The following is a 22,754-nucleotide window of genomic DNA, read 5'->3' as shown; positions in this document are numbered from 1 at the left end:
TATTATTATGTAAGTATTTACACATATCCCACCTCACATGATTTTACAATTGAGTATACTTTTATACATATGTATGTTATAGAGCATATTTACCTATGACGTTACCTGTGTTATCGATAAAAATGATGATTTTCACTTTATTTTATTTATTCTAATGATAGTGGACATCTAGATATTAGAATAGAATTTGATTTGTATTGTCATTTATAACATCCATGTCCACGTAGTCCAGGCACCGGATTTAGGGATTAACAGGAGGACATCCACCCACAATCCCCTATAAAAAGCAGGAATCTGGAGGGAGACCCTTACTCACTGATGAAGGGACTTTGCATCCCGAAACGCGTTTGGTAAAAGAAAGGGTCCACCCCATATCCAAGTGATCACTGAGGATTAAAAATAAAGGATTTCTACAGTATCTAATACTCAACTGCCGCTTGCTTCATCATACGGAGTCTTTGGGTCACATGATTTAGTCACGCGGACAACTACGTCACTATTCCCGGAAACACACGCCGCTAGTAACCACGAGGAACGCCGACTACTGCAACCACACACAGCGCAGCGCCCATCTTCAGCCACGAAACAAGCAGAACACCACCGTAGAAGTGTCATCAATATAGGGAACTCTGCAAAGGGGAAGGCCTAAACTAGAGGTAAGACCAGTGCCACAGACTACGCGGGACGCCGCCTCCAGGCACATCCTCGGAACGGCATTATCCCCAGAAATGTGAGTTACCCTATTATTGCTGATACTAAAAGGTGAAGTACTGTTCTGACACATAAATTTATTGTGGCATATGAAGTAACTTATTGGCGACAGCGGCTGTATTGTGGTCTATGAAATATTACCATGGTGACATTTATCATAATATGGCGTGTACATTACAGGGACTTTTCATTTAATCTTTGGAATCAAGGACTTAAATTGTTGAATCCAAGCTGCTATATAATCCAGCGCCTCCAACATTGGGACTGTTTTATGCATATTGCTATAATTATATATGTGCACTACTATACAGTCATAGTCAGCAATTGAGTTTGAGGAGCTGTTATATCATTTTAGCGATTGAGTTGAGGAGCTGCTATTATTCATCAACTGACTTTTAACCCCTTTTTTTATCTTTTTAACTATTTTAACTAATAAACATACATGTATTCAGTTGAAAAAAGTGAGTGCCTGCAAAATTTCGAATACGATCTGATATTGATGACCTATCCTGAGGATAGGTCATCAATAAATATAACTTGGACAACCACTTTAAATGTATTAAATATAATAAGGATGCCCTCCTTTCCATTCCATGATGACTGGGAACCCCTGACAAAGAGACCGGGCCCTGGATGGTTTGAATCGTGATTAAATTCGCAACTCTTCCGGGCTCCAAGCAATCTTGAAGCTTTGTCTTCTTCTCATGAAGCATGCCAGGCAGGTTCCCCCAGAAGTATCTTGCTGGATGAGCAGCCAATACCGCACTTGCATCAATCTTGACAGGATTCGGCTCCAGGTGGAGAGTAATTATTATTTTTTTTAATGCTTTCTCCATCGCAACACCACGTCGTTGAATAAACAGAAAACTGGCCGATTCTCTCTTGTCTTACGCAACATTTAATTTTTATTATTCAATTTATTAAATATTTTAACATTATTTTATTAAACCAAAACTTGATTAAAATTATAAGAAAGTATACTTAAATTTGCCAAACCTGGCCTAATAACTCTGCATGAACTCAGCCTTACAGGTCGATGTTAGTGTCAAGAAGAAGCGCACTCCTTTAACACCGTCGTCAGCTGATTCCACATAGATGTCTACAGAACCTGTTCTATTACACACTTATACAAGTAGAGCCCCCCCCCCGACCGAGTGGAGAGGTTGTCAGCAGTAAGTTTGTGTTGACATCACTGATTATTTTGCCCTTCCTTTGATCCGTCAGAAGAATAACCCCCCAAAAAACGAATCCTGTCTTTGGAGCATCCGCCTTCACTCGGTCAGCATTTGCTCAGTAAACCATCAGTATTGCTAATGCCAATAAAAACAGGAGGGGATCTAAAACAGAGATGACAAGTGAATAAATATTTGCATTTCTTCTGTGTTTTGTACCCACTCCTGCTTTTGTCTACCAAATCATAAGCCAATTCTGATGGGACCATACAGGCCTTACAGCTGCTACACAGACAGGATCTGTTGTGCGTCTCATTTTTCCTTTCTTCTGACAGATCAGAAGAAAGGTCAAATAAATGATGTCAGCCAGGCCAAAAGCCAAGATAGTGGCCCAGTCATGAATGAAGTGGGGAGGATGGGAACAGCATGTGAAGTCCACAGAGTGTCCCTATGACAGAGTGGTGAGGTGGAAGCAGCATGAGGAGACCACATAGTGGCCCAATGACAAAGTCTGGAGGTGGCGGCATCATCAGAAGGCCACAGAGTGGCACAATGACAGTGTGGAGGTGTCAGCAGTATGAGGAGGCCACCAAGTGGCACAATCACAGAGTATGTAGTTGGCAGCAGTATGTGGAGGCCAGCGAGTGGCCAGGTTACATAGCGTGGAGATGGCAGCAGCAGCAGCATGATACAACAGAGTGGCACTGTGACATAGTGTGGACATGGCAGCATCAGTAGGCTACAGAGTGGCAAGGTGACAGTGTGGAGGCGGGTGGCAATACTAGTACTCGCTGAAGATGGGTGAAAGAAGGAGCACTTGGCATCAGATGTTTGGCATCAGGCGGGTAACAGGATCAGAATAGTAGCCGAGGCAGGTAGCCAGAAGAAAACGGTCTCTTTTGTCAAAATATTGGTGTGGCACCATGGATGATCTAGTCTGATGCATCAGGTATTGGTGTGTTGAAATCCTGGCTGATCCACGTCTGATTCATCTTGATGCAGTGTCCCACTATGTGCTATATGTGGGCATATCATTTACCTTTATTCGCTCCTAGGTGATGCAGGAACCACTTAGATATATAGCTTGGGGGGGGGGGATGTAAAGTTAGTGTGTCCGATGTTAATGAAGAGATGAGAAAGTTAATGGAGGAGGTGGAAATTTTTATTTCCACCAAAATAATTCCCAAAAGATTTTTCTGCATATAAGTGCAGCACTTAATGCCAAATACAAGATTTTTTTCCACCCAAATATTTCAAAAGAAATTTTAGTGCATATCAGTGCAGCGCTTAATGCAGAATATAAGATTTTTTCTGAAGTGAACGGGACGTAGCAGAGGAAGTAGGTCCACCCTGGAAGAGCGAGACGCGGACCTCGTGCGGTTTCTGTGCTGCAGAATAGTCCCTGTAGTGTCCAGTAAGCAATACCGTAGATAGATGCAGGCTGGTGTGAATTATTTTGCATTTTTGTGCAGGGTTAGTGCATAGTGTATTCACCTGTATTGGTGTGCCGCTCTTATGGACGTCGTCCCGTAAGTGCGCAGTGTGTGAAACGTAAATACAAAATTTTAACAACGTAATTCAGTCCATACCGCAAAAAGGACTTTCCCACATATAACTGCAGCGCTGAACGCTGAATATAGCTTGATTTTTGTACAGAAATACGCCACTAAAGGCTTTACCTCATATAACTGCAACAGTGAAAGCTGAATATATTTTTATTTTTCTACTGATATAAGTCAATAAATGTTTTTCAATATATAAGTGCAGCGAATGTATATTTCTTTTTATACTGCAATACGCCAGTAAAGGCTTTACCAGATATAACTGCAACAGTGAACTGAGAATATATTTTTCTTGTAGTACTGAAATACGCCCCTATACGCTTTCACCAGAAATAATGCAGAAGTGACCTGAGAATATATATTTCTTGTTGGACTCAATTAGGCCACTATTCGCTTTCAACAGAAATAACTGCAGAAGTGAACAGAAAATGTATTTTTCTTGTTGGACTGAAATAGGCCACTATACGCTTTCAACATAAATAACTGCAGAAGTGAACTAAGAATATATTTTTCTTTGTTTACTGAAATACGTCCCTATACGCTTTCAACAGAATTAACTGCAAAAGTGAACTGAAAATATATATTTCTTCTTGGACTGAAATAGGCCACTGTACTCTTTCACCAGCAGTGCATATGTATTTTTATTTTTTTAATAAAATAAGCCCCTATACTCTTTCACCAGAAATTAATGCAACCGTGCAGTGCATTTAAATGTTTTGTGTATTACTGAAATACCGCCCTATGCTCTTTCACAAGAAATGACTGCAAATGATTTTAGCGTAAATAACACCCCTGCTTCAATCAATTTTTTGGGGGGGCAACTGGTATATCACACTAGTAGAAATTCTTTGTTCCAATGGCGTTTGTCACTCTGTGTAGCTGAGGTAACACAGCTAAACCGCAAACAAATGCTGCACTACCTAAATTCACTATATAGAAAGTATATTATGTTATATCACACCCCCGCTTCAATCAGATATTTTGGGGGGCAACTGGTATTTCACACCAGTAGAAATTATTTGTTCCAATAGCGTTTGTCTCTCTGTGAGCTGAGGTAACGCAGCAGAACCGCAAACAAATGCTGCACTACCCAAATGCACTATATAGAAAGTATATTATTGGTATATAACACCCCTGCTTCAATCAGTTTTTTGGGGGGGGCAACTGGTTAATCACACCAGTAGAAATAATTTCTTCAAATAGTGTTTTTCACTCTGTGTAGATGCGGTAATGCAGCAAAACCGCAGACAAATGCTGCACTACCTAAATGCACTATATAGAAAGTATATTATTGGTATATAACACCCCTGCTTAAGTCATTTTTTTTGGGGGGGGGGGGGGGCAACTGGTAAATCATACCAGTAGAAATTATTTGTTCCAATAGCGTTTTGAATAGGTATCGCAGCAGAACCGCACACAACTGCTGCACATTACAGTTGCACTATAATATATTTTCTATGTTAGGAAGTATATTATAAGTATATCACACCCCTCAGTATGTCACAGCTAGCGTTTTGTGTCCCTAACAGTCTGTCCCTGATCCACACAGTAACCTCTCCCTACACTGGCAAAAGACTGAATGTAAAATGGCGGCCAGATCAGGTCTATTTATAAGGTAGGGGGTATGTCCATGTGCTCAAACGTCTCAATTGGCTGTCCTGTACCACCTGATGGATGTGTCATGGGTCAAAGTTCTTCACAATGTAAAATAATATGGCGGGCGCGAATATCGCCATATGTTCGCCCGTTCAGCGAAAGAGCAAAGTTTGCCGCGAAACAACCGCCGGGTGAACCGCAAGGCCATCTCTAATCAGGATAGATCATCAGTATCTGATTGTCGGCCGTCCAACACCAGTGACCCCTACTGATCAGCTATTTGAGGAGAGCATAACGCTCCAGTGAGTACTGCTACCTCCTCACAGCTTACAAGCACTGTATATTGTATAATGGCTATACTTGGTACGTCAGCTCAGCCCCTTTTACTTGAATGAGACTGAGCTGTGCCTAGGTCACGTGACCGTTGAACGTGATGTCACTGACCTATCGTAAGCTGCGACCTTCTCAGACAGCTAACGCCAACTAGGGTAAAGTAAGGGAGAAAGTGCAGGTGAGGTGCAATGTCCGCCTTAAGACTCCTCAACTACAGTATGTTAACCTGCTCCCAACTTTCCCTCCTCGTTATAACGTTACGGAGAAAAGAAGAGCCAGCAATGACACACTACTCAAGTAATACTTGAAAAAGTGCTAGGAAACTACTGAAGCGATAATACTTATGCAAGTTCTGCCAAAGACTTCAATATATAAAAAGAAAAAAACACGTATTACAACCCATGTGCTTTAAATCCCGGTCTTGTGACTTGCCTATGGCTTCTTGTGCTTTACAATAGGAAATAAATCCATCTAACATATAGAATAAATAACAATAAATCTTTATGAGATTGCTTTTTAACTTAATTCCAAGATTGGCAGACACTGCAAGTGAGGTTCTGCTAGGTGGAGTGAGGTTTGCAAGTGTGCAGATAGGTTGTGATTTCTAACAATCTGTTTTCCCTTAGTCCTAACAATAGCACTATAATGGGGAGTTTCTGGGCCTGTGGGCTGGTAGGACAGATGGAATTTTTCATTAAATTACAAACTAAAGTCCCTTTTTCTACATTATAAAAGATGGACTAGCCTTTCCTAAATTTTTTTCATTTAGAAAGAATAAACAAAACTGTGTGGGAATCGTGTGTTGCCTAAAGAAAAACTTAAGTTAAATTAGAAATCATAACTTTCCTACATGCTACCAGCAGCAGAATAATGAGGACTGCTTGACAAACTGAGAACATGGCTACCTAACTGTCCCCTCATGATTCACAAATCTACATTTACCCAAGTACCACTACCACCATCACCACAACCATGGCTTTAAATGTCACTGCTACTACCACCAACACACCTATACATTTCACTCATGATGTCCTTCTCCTCTGTTAATCTTCATAGCAGTCCAAACGCTGACTGTTCTCATGCAACTCATCAACAGCAACAGTATCTGGAATATCCTCCTTAGCAGTCGGGGTGTTGTTTTTTTATAAGACGAAAGGACACCCCACTAAGAGGGGTCAGTGAATACAGATACAGAAAATAAATACTTCTATAAAACCTCAAATTAACTGTTATGGAGGGAAAAATATGCTGAACACTGTCTCAAAACAGTCAGAGGTAACATCAACATCATTCTGCTGGACTATCGGAGGCAAAGAATAATGGAGACAGGGTCCATTACCAAATAGATAAATTTGTGTGTTGTCAGCATAGAAGTGATACTGAAAGCCATGGGACTCTATGAGCTGTCCCAGTCTGAAGGTATAGATTGAGAAGAGCAGAGGCCCTAGAACAGAGGTGTTATGTGAGTGAAAGACACTAAGGCGGTCTTCGTCTCTCCTTCTCTGGCGGTTCATCCGCCTAAGTTATGTAGAGGCGCTAGCCTCTACTTAACTTTGGTGGACTTTACACTTGTCTAAATCTAAGCCAGCTCCCTTGCTGGTGTAGATTGAGACCATTTTCTACACCTAAAACAGGCATAGAAGATGATAAATGAGATGGGCCTGCCCGCCCACACTACGCACTCTTTTTTTAGACCTGGTGTGAGTGACGGAAAAGGGGGGTAAAAATTGCAGATTGCGGCGCAAATAACCTTTAAGATGAAAAAGTCATGAATGTTGGAAAGTTTGTTGCAGACAGAATAAACATTCTATAATGTTCCTGCAAAAGGAACAGGTGGAGCAGGGACCAGACGAACGGTGTTGTAAAAGTTTGTGGAAGTAGATCGATAGCGGGAGGGATTCATCCAAGACCTTCTAGATCCTTGAGGGAATGATTCCAGAATCAGGTCCGGCGCTTCCATATAGGCAAGGGGGGCAATTTCCCCCGGACCCCCGAGTCCTTAGGGGCCCCCAAGCCCACCACCCGACACCGGCGCCGGCCCGCAACTAACGGCAGGTCACAGGGAGATGAACCAGTGGCGTACTGCCAACCTAGGGGGGAGAGGCCAGAGTGCATGCAAGCAAGGGCCGGCTGAAAGCTACCACCACCCGCTCTTCTCTGCTGCTGGACTGCATTTAGTTTTACTTTGGTGAAAGGGACAGCACAGTATCTGGCAGGGCTTGTTCCTTTCTCCAAAGTAAACTTCACAGACTCCACGAGCAGACAGCCCCCCCCCCCCTCTCTGCAGTGTGATATTCCTTCATGTGTGAGGAGGGGGCGGAGCCGAGGCAGCAGCGGGAGGTAATGGAGACGCTGCACCTCTTGACCTCCTGTGTCACTGTGCCTCCAGTATAAAGTTCAGTCCCTCACTGGTCCTCCTACACAGCAGTAATGGGGTAAGTTACTGTGGGAGGGAAGTTAGAGTCCTGAAACTGCTGCCCCTGCACATCTTGTGTCCCTGTTGTTCCAGCCCCTCACCGACCTCTGCCCACTGACTATCTCACCTATACTTCATGCAGAGCAATAAGTTATGTCTCCCAGTGACTCCCCCCCCCCCCCTTCATCAGTGGCATTTCAAATTTTTCCAGCCCTCATCCCCCTATGTATGATGTAATGTCTCTGGAGGTTATATCAGTACTGGAGCGTTATAAGAGAAGCGGCTGATATCAGTCACATAGGATGTAATGTCTCTGGAGCGTTATAAGAGAAGCGGCTGATATCAGTCACATATGATGTAAATGTCTCTGGACAGTGCACCGCCCCCATAATTTAACCCCCCAGGTGCCACGATCAATGCTGATTGCGGCACCTGTGAGTGAAGGCGGAGGAATGCGGTTCCCTCTAATAAAAAAAAAAAATATGATTTATCCGTAACGGTTTCAAAAGGTTATTTATGCATTGTATTTTTTTACTCATTAGCAAATGGGTGTGGCAGCGGAGGAGCCAGGGCCAGGGGTGGGTAATGGGCGGAGTTAGGGGGCCCAATTCTGATTCTTGCTATGGGGCCCAATGATTTTTGTGTACGCCCCTGAGATGAATGCTTCCATTGTGGAAGCGCTCATCTCCATAGTCATCTGTATCACTGTCCTCAGGACAGCGATACAGATGGCTGTGCTGTGGGGAAGGCCTATCAGAGGCCGAGGCCGATGCAGGCGGTGTGATGACGTCATCCGCCGCCTGAGCAGTACAGTGCGGGACACAGGTCGGAAGAGGCCTGCGTCGCTGTGTGATGGAGATAAGTATAAGGGTTTTTTTTGTTTGTTTTTGTAATACCGGACTATCTGTTACTGCTACATGGGGTGAGCGGGAGGCACTTGATACTGGCACATGGGGGTGGGGTGGGGTTTGGCACTTGATACTGGCACATGGGGGGGTTTGGCACTTGATACTGGCACGTAGGGGGTGGGGTTTGGCACTTGATACTGGCACATGGGGGGTTGGCACTTGTTACTGGCACATGGGGAGTGGAAGAGAGGCACTTGTTACTGGCACATTATTATGGGGCACTATGGGGGCTTCTACTGAGGCCACAAAGAAGGGGTATTTTATATAGGGGGCTCTGTGTGGTACTAGTATTATCTGTTTCTGCAGTATAGTATTGGGGAGCACAGCGGGCACAGTATTGGGGGTAGTAGGATGATTTGTCCAGAAGATGGGAGGATGATGGAAAAGTAGTAAACTAAGATTTTTATTTTTTTTGTTGTCAAACTGCAGAGACGGAAAATGGCAACAAAATGGTGGTCTGAAGGTCTGAAAGGAGAAGACGAGGACAGAGAACATCTGCATCAAAGGAGACGTCACTGGATGTAAGAGGTATGGGGCGCTGTATTTCTGTAGTGATGGGGGGACGTTAAAGTTAGCAAGTGTCGTGTGTGTGGGGGGCCCTTATTGTTTTTCGCCCCAGGGCCCCATTTCACCTAGAACCGGCCCTGTCCAGAATGCTTCTTAGAATTAGTGGATGATTGTGTTCCCACAGTGAGATGATAATGATTAAAGTCACTTTAGCTTTCTCACAGGTGAAATTTCCAGGAAGTAGCTCAAAATGGATTGAATATTGACAGCAATTATCTGCAGTTTTTGGGGTCTCCATTGAACTAGGGAGAGGTTGAGATACAGAGATGGAAATTCACGTGTACAGAAGGAAGAGAAACTGTGCGGTTCAGGGAAGAACAGCAGAGGGATGTGTGTTCTCTGCCCAGAACACACAGAGTCACAACCAGAGACAGAGATGTCTGACGAGCTGAGGGTGGAGTGTATGGGCTCCTTGGGGGGGTCTGATGTCATGCTCCTCTAACTGCTTTTCTGCTCAGGTTGTGCAAGTTAATGAAGGAGAAAAAAAGCAAAAAGTCAAAAGCAAAAGTGATGCACAATGGGGCGGATTTATTATGGGCGGTGTTTCATAAGCCAGCCTTCACCCACCTTTCTTTATAATGCCTCATTCACACGTCAGTGTTTCACGTACAGTACAGACCAAAAGTTTGGACACACCTTATTCAAAGAGTTTTCTTTATTTTCATGACTATGAAGGCATCAAAACTATGAATTAACACATGTGGAATTATATACATAACAAACAAGTGTGAAACAACTGAAAATATGTCATATTCTAGGTTCTTCAAAGTAGCCACCTTTTGCTTTGATTACTGCTTTGCACACTCTTGGCATTCTCTTGATGAGCTTCAAGAGGTAGTCCCTGAAATGGTCTTCCAACAGTCTTGAAGGAGTTCCCAGAGATGCTTAGCACTTGTTGGCCCTTTTGCCTTCACTCTGCGGTCCAGCTGACCCCAAACCATCTCGATTGGGTTCAGGTCCGGTGACTGTGGAGGCCAGGTCATCTGGCGCAGCACCCCATCACTCTCCTTCATGGTCAAATAGCCCTTACTTTCAAAGTTTTCCCAATTTTTCGGCTGACTGACTGACCTTCATTTCTTAAAGTAATGATGGCCACACGTTTTTCTTTACTTAGCTGCTTTTTTCTTGCCATAATACAAATTCTAACAGTCTATTCAGTAGGACTATCAGCTGTGTATCCACCTGACTTCTCCTCAACGCAACTGATGGTCCCAACCCATTTATAAGGCAAGAAATCCCACTTATTAAACCTGACAGGGCACACCTGTGAAGTGAAAACCATTTCAGGGGACTACCTCTTGAAGCTCATCAAGAGAATGCCAAGAGTGTGCAAAGCAGTAATCAAAGCAAAAGGTGGCTACTTTGAAGAACCTAGAATGACATATTTTCAGTTGTTTCACACTTGTTTGTTATGAATATAATTCCACATGTGTTAATTCATAGTTTTGATGCCTTCAGTGTGAATCTACAATTTTCATAATCATGAAAATAAAGAAAACTTTTTGAATGAGAAGGTGTGTCCAAACTTTTGGTCTGTACTGTACGTGTGCTGTACGTGTTCTCCGCGGACAGCACATGTCCCCATTCATTTGAATGTGTGTATTCACACATCAGTGTTTTCGGACGGTCCGTGGGTCCGTGTTTTCAGCACGGATGCCTGTTCTATCTTGGTCCGTGTTCCCGGATCCCTCACGCCCATTATAGTCAATGAGTCCGTGAAAACCACGGATCCTTCACAGATGTCATCCGTGTTGAGTCTGTTTTTCACAGATGGTTATGCCCAGGTGAAACTATTTAGTCAATTAATTCCATTAAATCCACACTTTGCTATCCGTGAAACATGGACTGCACACGGATTGGACAACACGGACTCACGGAACAAACACAGATTTGTCACGGGCAAAAACACGGATTGAACATGGTCCGTGTTACCACGGATCCAAAACTGACACGGACGTCTGCATGAGGCTTAAAGAGGTGAAGAAAGTCACACATTTGAGTGCACATATGCTGTGCGCACCAGCCCTGTACCTCACATGGATCCAGAGATCTCCCAATTTATTGCTCTGCTAGATTTATATCAAGCTGGCAGCTCAAGGGGAGTGTCCTCTTTGCTGCAGCTCAGAAGGCGTGTCTCAGCTCTCCCTATCACAGCTCAGAAGGCGTGTCTCAGCTCTCCCTATCACAGCTCAGAAGGCGTGTCTCAGCTCTCCCTATCACAGCTCAGAAGGCGTGTCTCAGCTCTCCCTATCACAGCTCAGAAGGCGTGTCTCAGCTCTCCCTATCACAGCTCAGAAGGCGTGTCTCAGCTCTCCCTATCACAGCTCAGAAGGCGTGTCTCAGCTCTCCCTATCACAGCTCAGAAGGCGTGTCTCAGCTCTCCCTATCACAGCTCAGAAGGCGTGTCTCAGCTCTCCCTATCACAGCTCAGAAGGCGTGTCTCAGCTCTCCCTATCACAGCTCAGAAGGCGTGTCTCAGCTCTCCCTATCACAGCTCAGAAGGCGTGTCTCAGCTCTCCCTATCACAGCTCAGAAGGCGTGTCTCAGCTCTCCCTATCACAGCTCAGAAGGCGTGTCTCAGCTCTCCCTATCACAGCTCAGAAGGCGTGTCTCAGCTCTCCCTATCACAGCTCAGAAGGCGTGTCTCAGCTCTCCCTATCACAGCTCAGAAGGCGTGTCTCAGCTCTCCCTATCACAGCTCAGAAGGCGTGTCTCAGCTCTCCCTATCACAGCTCAGAAGGCGTGTCTCAGCTCTCCCTATCACAGCTCAGAAGGCGTGTCTCAGCTCTCCCTATCACAGCTCAGAAGGCGTGTCTCAGCTCTCCCTATCACAGCTCAGAAGGCGTGTCTCAGCTCTCCCTATCACAGCTCAGAAGGCGTGTCTCAGCTCTCCCTATCACAGCTCAGAAGGTGTGTCTCAGCTCTCCCTATCACAGCTCAGAAGGTGTGTCTCAGCTCTCCCTATCACAGCTCAGAAGGCGTGTCTCAGCTCTCCCTATCACAGCTCAGAAGGCGTGTCTCAGCTCTCCCTATCACAGCTCAGAAGGCAGTTCCGTTTGAAGGCTCTCACAAGCGGCCCCAAACGCGGATCCGCTCAGAATGCATCAGTCTGGCAGCGTTCAGCTTCCGCTCTGCTCAGCAGGCGGACCCCTGAGCGCAGCTTGCAGCGTTCGGGTGTCCGCCTGGCCTTGCGGAGGCAAACGGATCCGTCCAGACTTACAATGTAAGTCAATGGGGACGGATCCGTTTGAAGTTGACAAAATATGGCTCAATTTTCAAACGGATTCGTCCCCCATTGACTTTCAATGTAAAGTCAAAACGGATCCGTTTGCATTATCATGAACAAAAAAAAAAAAAATATATATATTTTTTTTTTGTTCATGGTAATGCAAACGGATCCGTTCTGAACGGATCTAAGCGTTTGCATTATAGGTGCGGATCCGTCTGTGCAGATACCAGACGGATCCGCACCTAAACGCAGGTGTGAAAGTAGCCTAAATGAGCAGGTCAAAGAAATAAGAAATGAAGTGGCTCTATAAAGATACATTTTATTGAATAACTCAGTAGCTATGCAAATTATTTTTTATTAAATGCAATTAGAAAAGTATTCAGACCCAGGTGCTGGTTTGAAAACTGTAGAATATTTTTCGTGGGACAGCCCCTTTAATACATTTCCTCTTGATATATATTTTAAAATGAATCAGTTCCAGAACGTTCTTATCTGTATCTTAAAGATACAGCTTACATTAAGTCATTAGCCACACGTAAGGGGAAGACATGACCTGTAAACTGCTTTATGGACTGTAAATGTGTTTAATGTAATTGAAAAAGTATATGCGCCCCCCATATTGGGGGGCTGAAAGATGTACACGTGTTGTCCACGAGACTTGAAGTATTTAAATGTCTCCATCAGCCTGCATTTTACATGTAGGCAGCTCTGCTACATTAGGAAGAGACTTGGGCATTACACATCTACACACGTCCAGCTCTCTCCATGCACATTACACACAGCTTGACACATAACTTCAGCTCATTCAGCGCAGAGTCCAGCCCTTTATGCACAGAGACCTGGTCATGTGACACCTGACTCCACCCACACACATGTGACTGATCACATGACTGTGACATCATCACAGGTCCTGTAAGCACACAGCTCCTCTACAGCTGGAGGTAAGGGTGTATTTTGGTCCACGATTATCATTGCTTTATTCCATAACGTATTCACTCATCAGTGTTGTTGTGCGAGGGCTTGTTGTATTTGCCGAACTAATTCTATTCCTTAAAGGGGTTATCTGGAAAATAATATTGATGACCTATCCACAGGATAGAGTAGAAATATCACATCGGCGGGGTCCGAGTCCTGGCACCCCCACTGTTTAGCTGTTTCGGGAAGCCGCTGCGCTCATTAGAGCTCTGGGGTGTGCGGCGGTCTTCTGGGGCTCATCAAGCACATACTTCATATAGCGGCTATGCTTGGTATTGCAGCTCAGGCCCATTAAAGGTGAAACAGTGAAAGTATAGTAAGTAATGGTCCCTTTACACGGGACGACCATCTAGCAGATTGTCGGGAAGGAAGCGTTCCTTCCCAACAATCTGCTAATCGGTAGCTGAGGTCACCGGTGAATTTATATCCAGTTCCTCACTCGTCCTCCAGCTCCTCACTCGCTCATCAGGTAATCGGCTGTGCGTTTACACCGCCAGATCATCGCTAACCAGTGTTACTAGTAAAGCTGGTTAGCGATGATCTGTTCAGTTGTCTGCCCATGTGAAGTGCCCTTAATGGAAGGGTAAGCCCGGTTGAGGTTATACAACCCTTCCTTTGGGGGAAAAAGGTCTATAGTTAGATAATTTCAAGGGCAAGTAAACCATAAAAACCTAAAAAGAGATAACAAGTAATAACACTAGACAATACAGGGCAAAGTGATTCTAAGTGAGAATATGAAATTCACAATTCATCCTCCCCTTTGGGTTATTGGTCTGCAAAGTGGGAATCCAAAAGGTTATTGCTATCTGAGGAGGAGGCGGTTACCCCCTGTCCCGAACGTCGAGACCAGCATGATTATTTTAAATTTGAATCGAAAATAATGTTTGGCTATGATAAATTGGTCTAGAACGGAGGCAACATTTTTACTGCACCTAGCGGTCGATATATGACTAGAAACTGTATCGTGGATATGTTACATAGCTTCCCCTACATATATGAGTCCACATGGACATTAAGTGCTAAAGATCAGATTGTTGCATTCACATGTGAAGAAGCCCCTGACTGGGTCAGTGCTCCAGACTAAAAAAAATAACCAGGAGCCATTGGTTCCTAAACTGAAAAATTTAGTCGCCAAATTTAAAACGCACATAATAATAATTAAAAATGGACTTGGAGGAGATGAGAAGCAGGTCACAGTAGTGAGCCAGCACTACATATAGGAGAATACAGCACCACATACCTCTTACATCCAGTGACATCTTCTGTCATGTAGACCTTCTCTTTCCTCTTCTCCTCCATTTGACCCAGACCATCATGACTAATTATTTTAGCCGCATCTTATCTCTACAGAGTTTGTTACACAGACACGTTAGATTTCCCAATTTTTCCATCAACTTTCCCATCCTGGTGCCCCGACAGTGTCATCTTGCTGCCACTCCGAATAAGTCCCTCATGCCCCCCCCTTCTGGCTGTTAATGTCCCCCATGCCCCCCTCTGGCCAGTTATGTGCCCTCCTTCCCCCTCCTTTTACTTACCTGTGTCCTTTCTCTGGCGCTCACTCGCTGCTGGTACAGCCCCGGATGGTGCGACACAGATGCGCACAAGTCAGTGCTCTGCTTCCCGGCACAGGCGGGCACGATGATGTCATAGTGCCCGTCTGCTCTGGGGTTTTACCACCACATAGGCCTCAGGCCTTCTAGGCTTGAAGCCTATGATGGTGTTGGGGCAAGGAATTATTGGCTCCCATGCTCCGCCGCAATATTCAGCTGCAGCGCTGCGGTCCACTCGCAAATGGCGACAAGACTAAAAAGTCTTGTCGCTGTCTGCAAATTTTAAGGCGCATTGGCGACCGTTTTGGTCACCATCTGGAGCGCTGTGGGTATGAGTATTACGTAGTCTAGCTTGGTAGTTTCCTGCAAAGTTGCTACAGTTTTTTTTTGTCTGGCTGTGTACCATCTCTGTTTTATGGATATGACCCTTTGCTGCCTGATCTTACTTCTGTCTGACCTTCATATTGACCGCATGCTGCCTGCCCTGATCTTGGACTCATGATCGTATTGCACATACTCTGGCTGCTCTGACCTCAGCCTGTCCTTGATTACGGTTTTGCCTGATCCCTCGGTGCTCCGCACAGGTATCTCTTCAACCCAATGGGTCAGCATTTGACCAAACAGAGACTACTCCAGGAGGTAAGAACTCCTGAACATAGATGCCCAATGGCATAGGTAGGTTTAGCGTAGGACCTGCCTGACCTGAGACCACCTTGGCGGGGGTAGGTGGGCACAGATGTGTTTTGATCAAAATATATTGGCTAAGAGTCTCAGATTTTATTACATCAGAATGAGGGCTTAGTCCATATATAATGCTTGCATCTATTTTGTTAGTGCATTATTATCTTTTTTTCTGTGATTTTTTTCATAAATGTAGCCATGGACATCTGCATATTTATTTATCATATCGTGCAGGATGTTTTTATCTTTGTTTTTTATCTATTTTCTGTTATTTTTGTGTATGTTGTAGTATATGCTTGAGGGAGTCGAACCTTCAAGTGTGAATGCGCTCCTATTTTATTTTGGGAGTAGCATTGCTGTGCACTTCCTATCAAACAGGCCGCCTTGATTAGGTGGTACATATAGGTGTGCTTGCTTCTCCTCTCATCGGTTGCTGGATGCACATAGAGGTGACTAGGAGTCTGCTCTCCTTTAACTATAATGCCCTTCGTCCAGGAGACTTCTTATTTTCTGTCATGCTTGGTGTAGGGTCAGCATTAACTTAAAGGGATTGTCCTAGAATTACACTGTATTATTTATGACCTAATGACCTATCTTCTGGATAAGTCATCAATATCAGATCAGTAGGGGCCTGACTCCGAGGACCCCAGGAGATCATCTATTAAAAGAGGCCGGGCCCTGCATGAGTGCCATGACCTATTTCTAGGCCATGTGACATCACGATACATAAGTCACACCGCCTAGTTACAGCTCAGCCCCATTCAAGTCAATTGGGCTGAGCTGCAATGCCAATCAGAGCCGCTATACGATGTTTGGCGCTGTGCTTGGAAAGCTGCCGGGAGCCTACAGCGCTCATCGGAGCTCTGGTGACCAAATTGTCTCCCTGACAGAGCTGTTCGGCAGGGGTGCCAGGACTTGGACCTCCGCTGATGTGATAAGATCATTATTATCTTTACCCAGATAACCCCTTTAATATATGTGGAGGAATCCGCAAGTTGTTGCTAGAGTTACTCCATGTGGCCCATGAACACAATAGTCCTTCCTTTTGTCTGTAGGCTTGATTATGATGTCTTGGGATTTGAGGCTGGAAGGACAATAATCTAACATGGAATAATGCTGGATTTACACGGCCAGACGTTCTGGCCGTTTATAGTTTACCTATGAATTCTCGTTCTTGATAATCGCCCTGTCTAAAGATGCTGCAGATCACCCAATGAACGAGCAAAATACTCATTTATCGGGTTGAAACAGTTGTTCATGCAGACACCTAAATGATCATTTCTGGGCAGCAGATCGTGCTTGTGCCATTGCTTGTCCTCATACTGTGGAGGTGATTGATGCAGCTCTTCATCTCCACTAATGAGCAGTCAGTTACCGGGAAGGAACACTTCCTTTCTAATGTCAGGGCCTGTTTTATATATGAAGTCCAAATGGTGGGGCTAATTAGATAAACAAGGCAATGGATCTCAAGGAGATCATGAAATGAACTGTCCAGCATCTTCTGTAGCTCAGAGATGAGTGGCTTCCTGTGACACAGAAGTTTCATTGGTTTGAACAGGTAATCTTCAGTGTTATGGAGTAACTTCTCTCTCTTGCGCCAATTTGTGATATTCCGACAGGACCTTTACAGTGTTCAGTCCTTCCAAATATCAAGCTGTGGCATTGATCAAAGTTGTGACTCAATATCTACTATTTTCTGTTTGATCTCATTGATTTTTTTTGAGAAAAATCAATGGTTAGTACAATTAGGACCAAGTAGCACTTAGAAGGCTTTGGAATTTATCGCAGTATTCCTAATTGTTGCTGAACAATGTAGGTTTTTGGTTACACCATAGTCCTCTCAGGATCCATTTCAGTTGTTGATATTGAGGAGGTGTTGTTCGATAAGGTTTGAGTTTCAGGTATTTGTTGGATTCTTCATCACAGTCTTGAGTATGTGGTTCCTAATATGGGATATACAGAAAATCTCTGCAGATAGTTTCTTGTTGATAAGATGTTAGATGCTGCTTTGACATCATACGAGAACATACAATGAAATATAACAATAATGTGCAGTAGTTCAGAAACTGACCTGGTCTGCAGCAGGCAGCTTGCCTACAGTATTTACCTCATTCATAAAATGCTGTACATGAGATTTTGTGTTCTCTTCACGTCGTTTCATCTTCTTTCCATTCAGGTTTCTGCATCATAGAATCCTCTATTGATATCTTCTGCATAAGATAATTTTCCTGATTGACCTGTCAAAGATGAAAAGGGACGTAGACAAGATGGTGGAGAGGATATTAAATCTCACCCTAGAGATACTCTACTGGCTTACGGGAGAGGTGAGAGATTCTGATGATGTCACATTACATCATTCTTATATATGGTAATAACAGATGGATATGACTGGAGAGGTGAGAGATTCTGATGATGTCACATTATATCATTCTTATCTATGGTTTTATCAGATGGATATGACTGGAAAGGTGATGGACTCTTGAAATTTCAGTAGTGATATTTATTATTGTGTCTCCCCATATCCAGGATTACACAGTGGTGAAGAAGACCTCTAGTGAACGCTGTCAGGCCTCTGTATCTGAAGGATGGGGAAGAACCCTGAGCCCAATCACGGGGCCTCCAACTAATTCCCTAAAACATGAAGACATCAATGAACAGAAGATCCTAGAACTCACCCACAAGATGATTGAGCTGCTGACTGGAGAGGTGACACTGCTGGGAATGCTGGGACATTATACAGTAACAGCACTGGAGGGGTCTGGGTGATGACTGTATCATTGTGTTATCAGGTTCCTATAAGGTGTCAGGATGTCACTGTCTATTTCTCCATGGAGGAGTGGGAGTATGTAGAAGGACACAAGGATCTGTACAAGGACATCATGATGGAGGACCACCAGCCCCTCAGATCACCAGGTAATAGACAGGACTAAATACTCATGCTCTTTAAGTATTTGTATATAAAGAAAAAAGTCACTGCATATGTCTCCTACAGATAGATCCAGTAAGAAAACAACACCAAAGAGATATCCCAGTCCTCTTCATCCACAAGATCATCAGGTAGATCTGTAGAAGGCTATGAAGTTCTTGTGTTCGATCTTGGTTTATTTTTGTATAATCAGAAAGGTGGAGATGGCGGGATTAAAGCTGACCATGGACATAATGATTTACTAATAATGCCTAATAATAAGACAGCGTAAATCTTCCATATCCGTAGACTGTCTAGTCTTACTTTACACAACCAATTTTTTAGCTTAGTTTCACTCCAAAACGCAATAACTTTTTGGTGCATTTTTTGCATTTAAGTCACACCAGTTTTCTGTGAAATTGCCTGTAGATGTTGTCTGGATCGCACAGTGCTCTGATTATGGAGACTGCTGGTTGGAAGGCCGACCCCTGAAAACCACTCCATAGCATTTTCCCTCCTCCACCAGAATATTCAGCTGGCACAGTGCAATCAGGCAGGCAGCCAAACTCAGACCCGACCATCAGACCGCCAGATAGAGAAGTGTGATCCCTCACTCCAAAGAAGACGGTTCCCTTCTCCAGTGTCCAGTGGAGGTCCCACTCAATCCCATGCCTGACATTGTGCTTGGTGATGTAAGGCTTACATGCAGCTGCTCGGCACAGTGCTGTGGTTCTTTCCATTCTACAATAATACCGCCGACAGGTGATGGTGGAATGTTTAGGAGGGATGACATTTTTCCATCTGGTGGTCTGATTTCAGGAAGTGACTTATGTCAGGGGTGGCATCCATTTACAGGACCATGCTGGTATTTAGAGAGCACTTTACAGTGAGCCATTATTTCACAAATGTTTGTGAAGGTGACTGTGTGGCCAGGGGCTGGATGTTATACAGATGTGGCAATGGCACTGAGTGAAATACCTGAATTCAATGATTGAGGTGTAGCCCAATACTTTTGTCCATATAGTTTCCATATTTATGAGGCTCTTGTCACTGAGTCATCTTCTAATATCTATCCATCCTCTTGGAGACCAGGAGCCATTTAGCTCAGATAACTACCCCTGTCATGTTGTCATGTCATTTTTGTTCATCATGATAACAGATGATAGTTTTTCTGCTACGACATTTGCTGTGGCTTCTCCAACTGTCCGTGACTTTTACAATATTTGTTTCACAGGTTTTTAATCAGGATAAAGATCTGAATGATATTACTTCTTCAAATACAGATGTGAGGAGTGATGACCAGTATAAGAAAAACATTTCTACAAAGACATACGTTAGAGATGATGTCCAGTGTAAGGAGGAAATTACTACAGAGACATACGTGAGGGGTGATGACCAGTGTAAGGAGGAAATTACTACAGAGACATATGTGAGAGGTGATGACCAGTATAAGGAAGAAATTACTACAGAGACATATGTGAGAGGTGATGACCAATGTAAGGAGAAAATTTCGACAGAGTCATATGTTATGGACGTTGACCAGTGTGAGGAGGAAATTACTACAGAGACATATGTGAGGGGCGATGACCAGTTTGAGGAAGAAATTACTACAGAGACATATGTGAGCAGCGATGACCAGTGTGAGGAGGAAATTCCTATAAAGACATATGTGAGGGGCGATGACCAGTATAAGATGGACATTTCCAAAGATACATATATGTGGGGTAATGAGCAGCATAAGGAGGACATTCCTACAGATAATCAGTCAGGTGAGTGTTAACCACCAATAAAGTAGATAAGAGTCACATATTCTATTTATTCACTGCCTACAACTGTTTTGTGTAAATTTTTAAAGCTCTACTGTGTATATTCCTGCTTTCTGCCATAAAACAAATTCAATATAAATGAAAATATTAAACGAATATAGGTGATAACACATGCTATGTATTATGGATAAATATGGATACAAAAAATACACATGGACATGAAATATACCAGTGTGAATGAGGGTGATTTCTTTGTGATCTACTGTCTGTGCTGAAAAGGTTAAAGTCACTCTTATCCAGTTACTGTGTAATATGGATCCTTTACTTTAAAAGGGTATTCCCATCTTGGACATTGGGGGCATATCTCTAGGATGTATGGGTATCGGAACCCCACCGATCAGATGCTATTCAAAGGATAGATCATAAGTAAGAAAAATGTGGAAACCCCCTTTTAGGTTATATTTTCCTAAAATTATACTTTTTTTTTCTTCACAGATGACTATACCGAGAGCTCAGAGGGTCATGAGATATGTTCAGATTTTCAAGAAGGTGATTGTGGTACTGCACAAGATACATATGAAGAGCATGCCATTATCCCAGATATACCCTCAGACCTTCACAGCCAAGATCTATCATCTGATCCTTTTCAACATGTCCTATTGTCTGATAAATCAAATACTGTTAATCAGAATAAAAAGCACACAGGGGAGAAGCTCTTTTCATGCTCTGAATGTGGCAAATGTTTTTTCCGCAAATCGTGTCTCCATAGACATCAGGAAATTCATACAGGGGAGAAGCCATTTTCATGTTCAGAATGTGGGAAATGTTTTACTCGGAAATCACATGTTGTTGAACACCAAAAAATTCACACAGGAGAGAAACCGTTTGTCTGTTCAGAATGCGGGAAGTGTTTTTCCATGAAGTCACATCTTGTTGAACATCAAAAAACCCATACAGGAGAGAAGCCATTTTCATGCCCAGAATGTGGGAAATGTTTTACTCGGAAATCATATCTTGTTATACATAAGAAAATTCACACAGGGGAGAAGCCATATTCATGTTCAGAATGTGGGAAATGTTTTACTCAAAAATCTAATCTTCTTAAGCATCAAAGAATTCACACAGGGGAGAAGCCCTTTTTATGTTCAGAGTGTGGAACGTGTTGCTTTCAGAGAGCACATCTCATTGATCACCAGAGAATTCACACAGGAGAGAAACCATTTTCATGTCCAGAATGTGGCAAATGTTTTAGTCGGAAATCATATGTTGTTGACCATCAAAGAATTCACACAGGGGAGAAACCATTTTCATGTCCTGTATGTGGAAAGTGTTTTAACTACAAGTCAGCTCTAATGGCACATCAGAGAACACATGGAGAAAAAAGATTTTCATGTCCAGAGTGTGGGAAATATTTTTCCAGCAAAGCATATCTTCTGAAACATCAAAGAATCCACACAGGGAAGTAGACATTTGGGGGGAGATTTATTAGACTGGTGTAAAGTAGAACTGGCTTAGTTGCCCATAGCAACCAATCAGATTCCACCTTTCATTTTTCTCAGCTCCTTTGGACACACATGGAACGTCAAAATGTATAGGTAAATGAGACTTCCCGGACATTGACAGCTGATTGCCAGCTACTTTTAAACTAGGGTGAAGTAAGGCAGAAAGTGCAGGTGAGGTACAGTGTGCGCCTTTAGACTCCTCAACTACAGTATGTTAATCTGCTCCTCGTTATGACGTTATGGTGGAAAGAAGAGCCAGCAATGGCACACTACGGAAGAGATACTTGAGAAAGTGCTGGAAAACTAGTGAAACAATTACGCTTTAGTAAGTTCTACCAAAGACTTCAATAAAAGAATAAAAAAAAACTGCTTATCACAATCCATGTGTTTAAAATTTTCATGACTTGCCTATGACTTGGTGTTAACTTATAACGAAGAAACAACACTAGGTTGGGAAGGATGTGTTGCTGAAAGAAAACAGAATAAAAGTTATTTTTTTTAAGTGATGGCATATTCTCAGGATAGGCAATAACTAGCTGAAAGGTAGGGGTCCAACCACCCCCTGCCAATCAGCTGGTCTATGTAGCTCCATCAATGGAAGTCAAAGCTGGAGCTACAGAGCACCAGCAATATTATAGTGGCGGGAGCTCACTACTACAGCAAGGCTCCCTATGGCCATCACATAAAACACTCTGGACAACCATAACTTTCCTTACATCTTACCGACAGCATAATAGTGGTGTCCTCTTGACAAACTAATTCAGAATGGAACGCCCAGGGGTTGTCCTTCTGAAATCTGTGTGCCCAACCTATAGTAGTTGACAAACGTATTATGCAGTCTCTAAGAAGCTGCATTATAGATTGAAAGACCAATACCAGTG

General features: G+C 43.4%; 1 protein-coding gene across 1 annotated transcript; it reads left to right on the top strand.

Annotated features, from left to right (window-relative positions):
- Window positions 1-13,391: 13,391 nt before the first annotated feature.
- On the top strand, window positions 13,392-22,226 carry LOC120992108 (oocyte zinc finger protein XlCOF22-like). The gene is made up of 7 exons (XM_040420880.1): window positions 13,392-13,435; window positions 17,877-18,024; window positions 18,227-18,406; window positions 18,490-18,613; window positions 18,693-18,757; window positions 19,840-20,374; window positions 20,867-22,226. Exons 2-7 carry the CDS (start codon window positions 17,947-17,949, stop codon window positions 21,835-21,837), a joined length of 1,953 nt encoding a protein of 650 aa, XP_040276814.1. The 5' UTR covers window positions 13,392-13,435; window positions 17,877-17,946; the 3' UTR covers window positions 21,838-22,226.
- The last annotated feature ends 528 nt before the right edge of the window (window positions 22,227-22,754 follow it).

This window comes from Bufo bufo, chromosome 2 (genome assembly GCF_905171765.1).
Source record: "Bufo bufo chromosome 2, aBufBuf1.1, whole genome shotgun sequence".
Lineage (NCBI taxonomy): Eukaryota > Metazoa > Chordata > Amphibia > Anura > Bufonidae > Bufo > Bufo bufo.
Note: the sequence above shows the minus strand (reverse complement) of the source record. Positions and strands in the feature narration are given on the sequence as shown.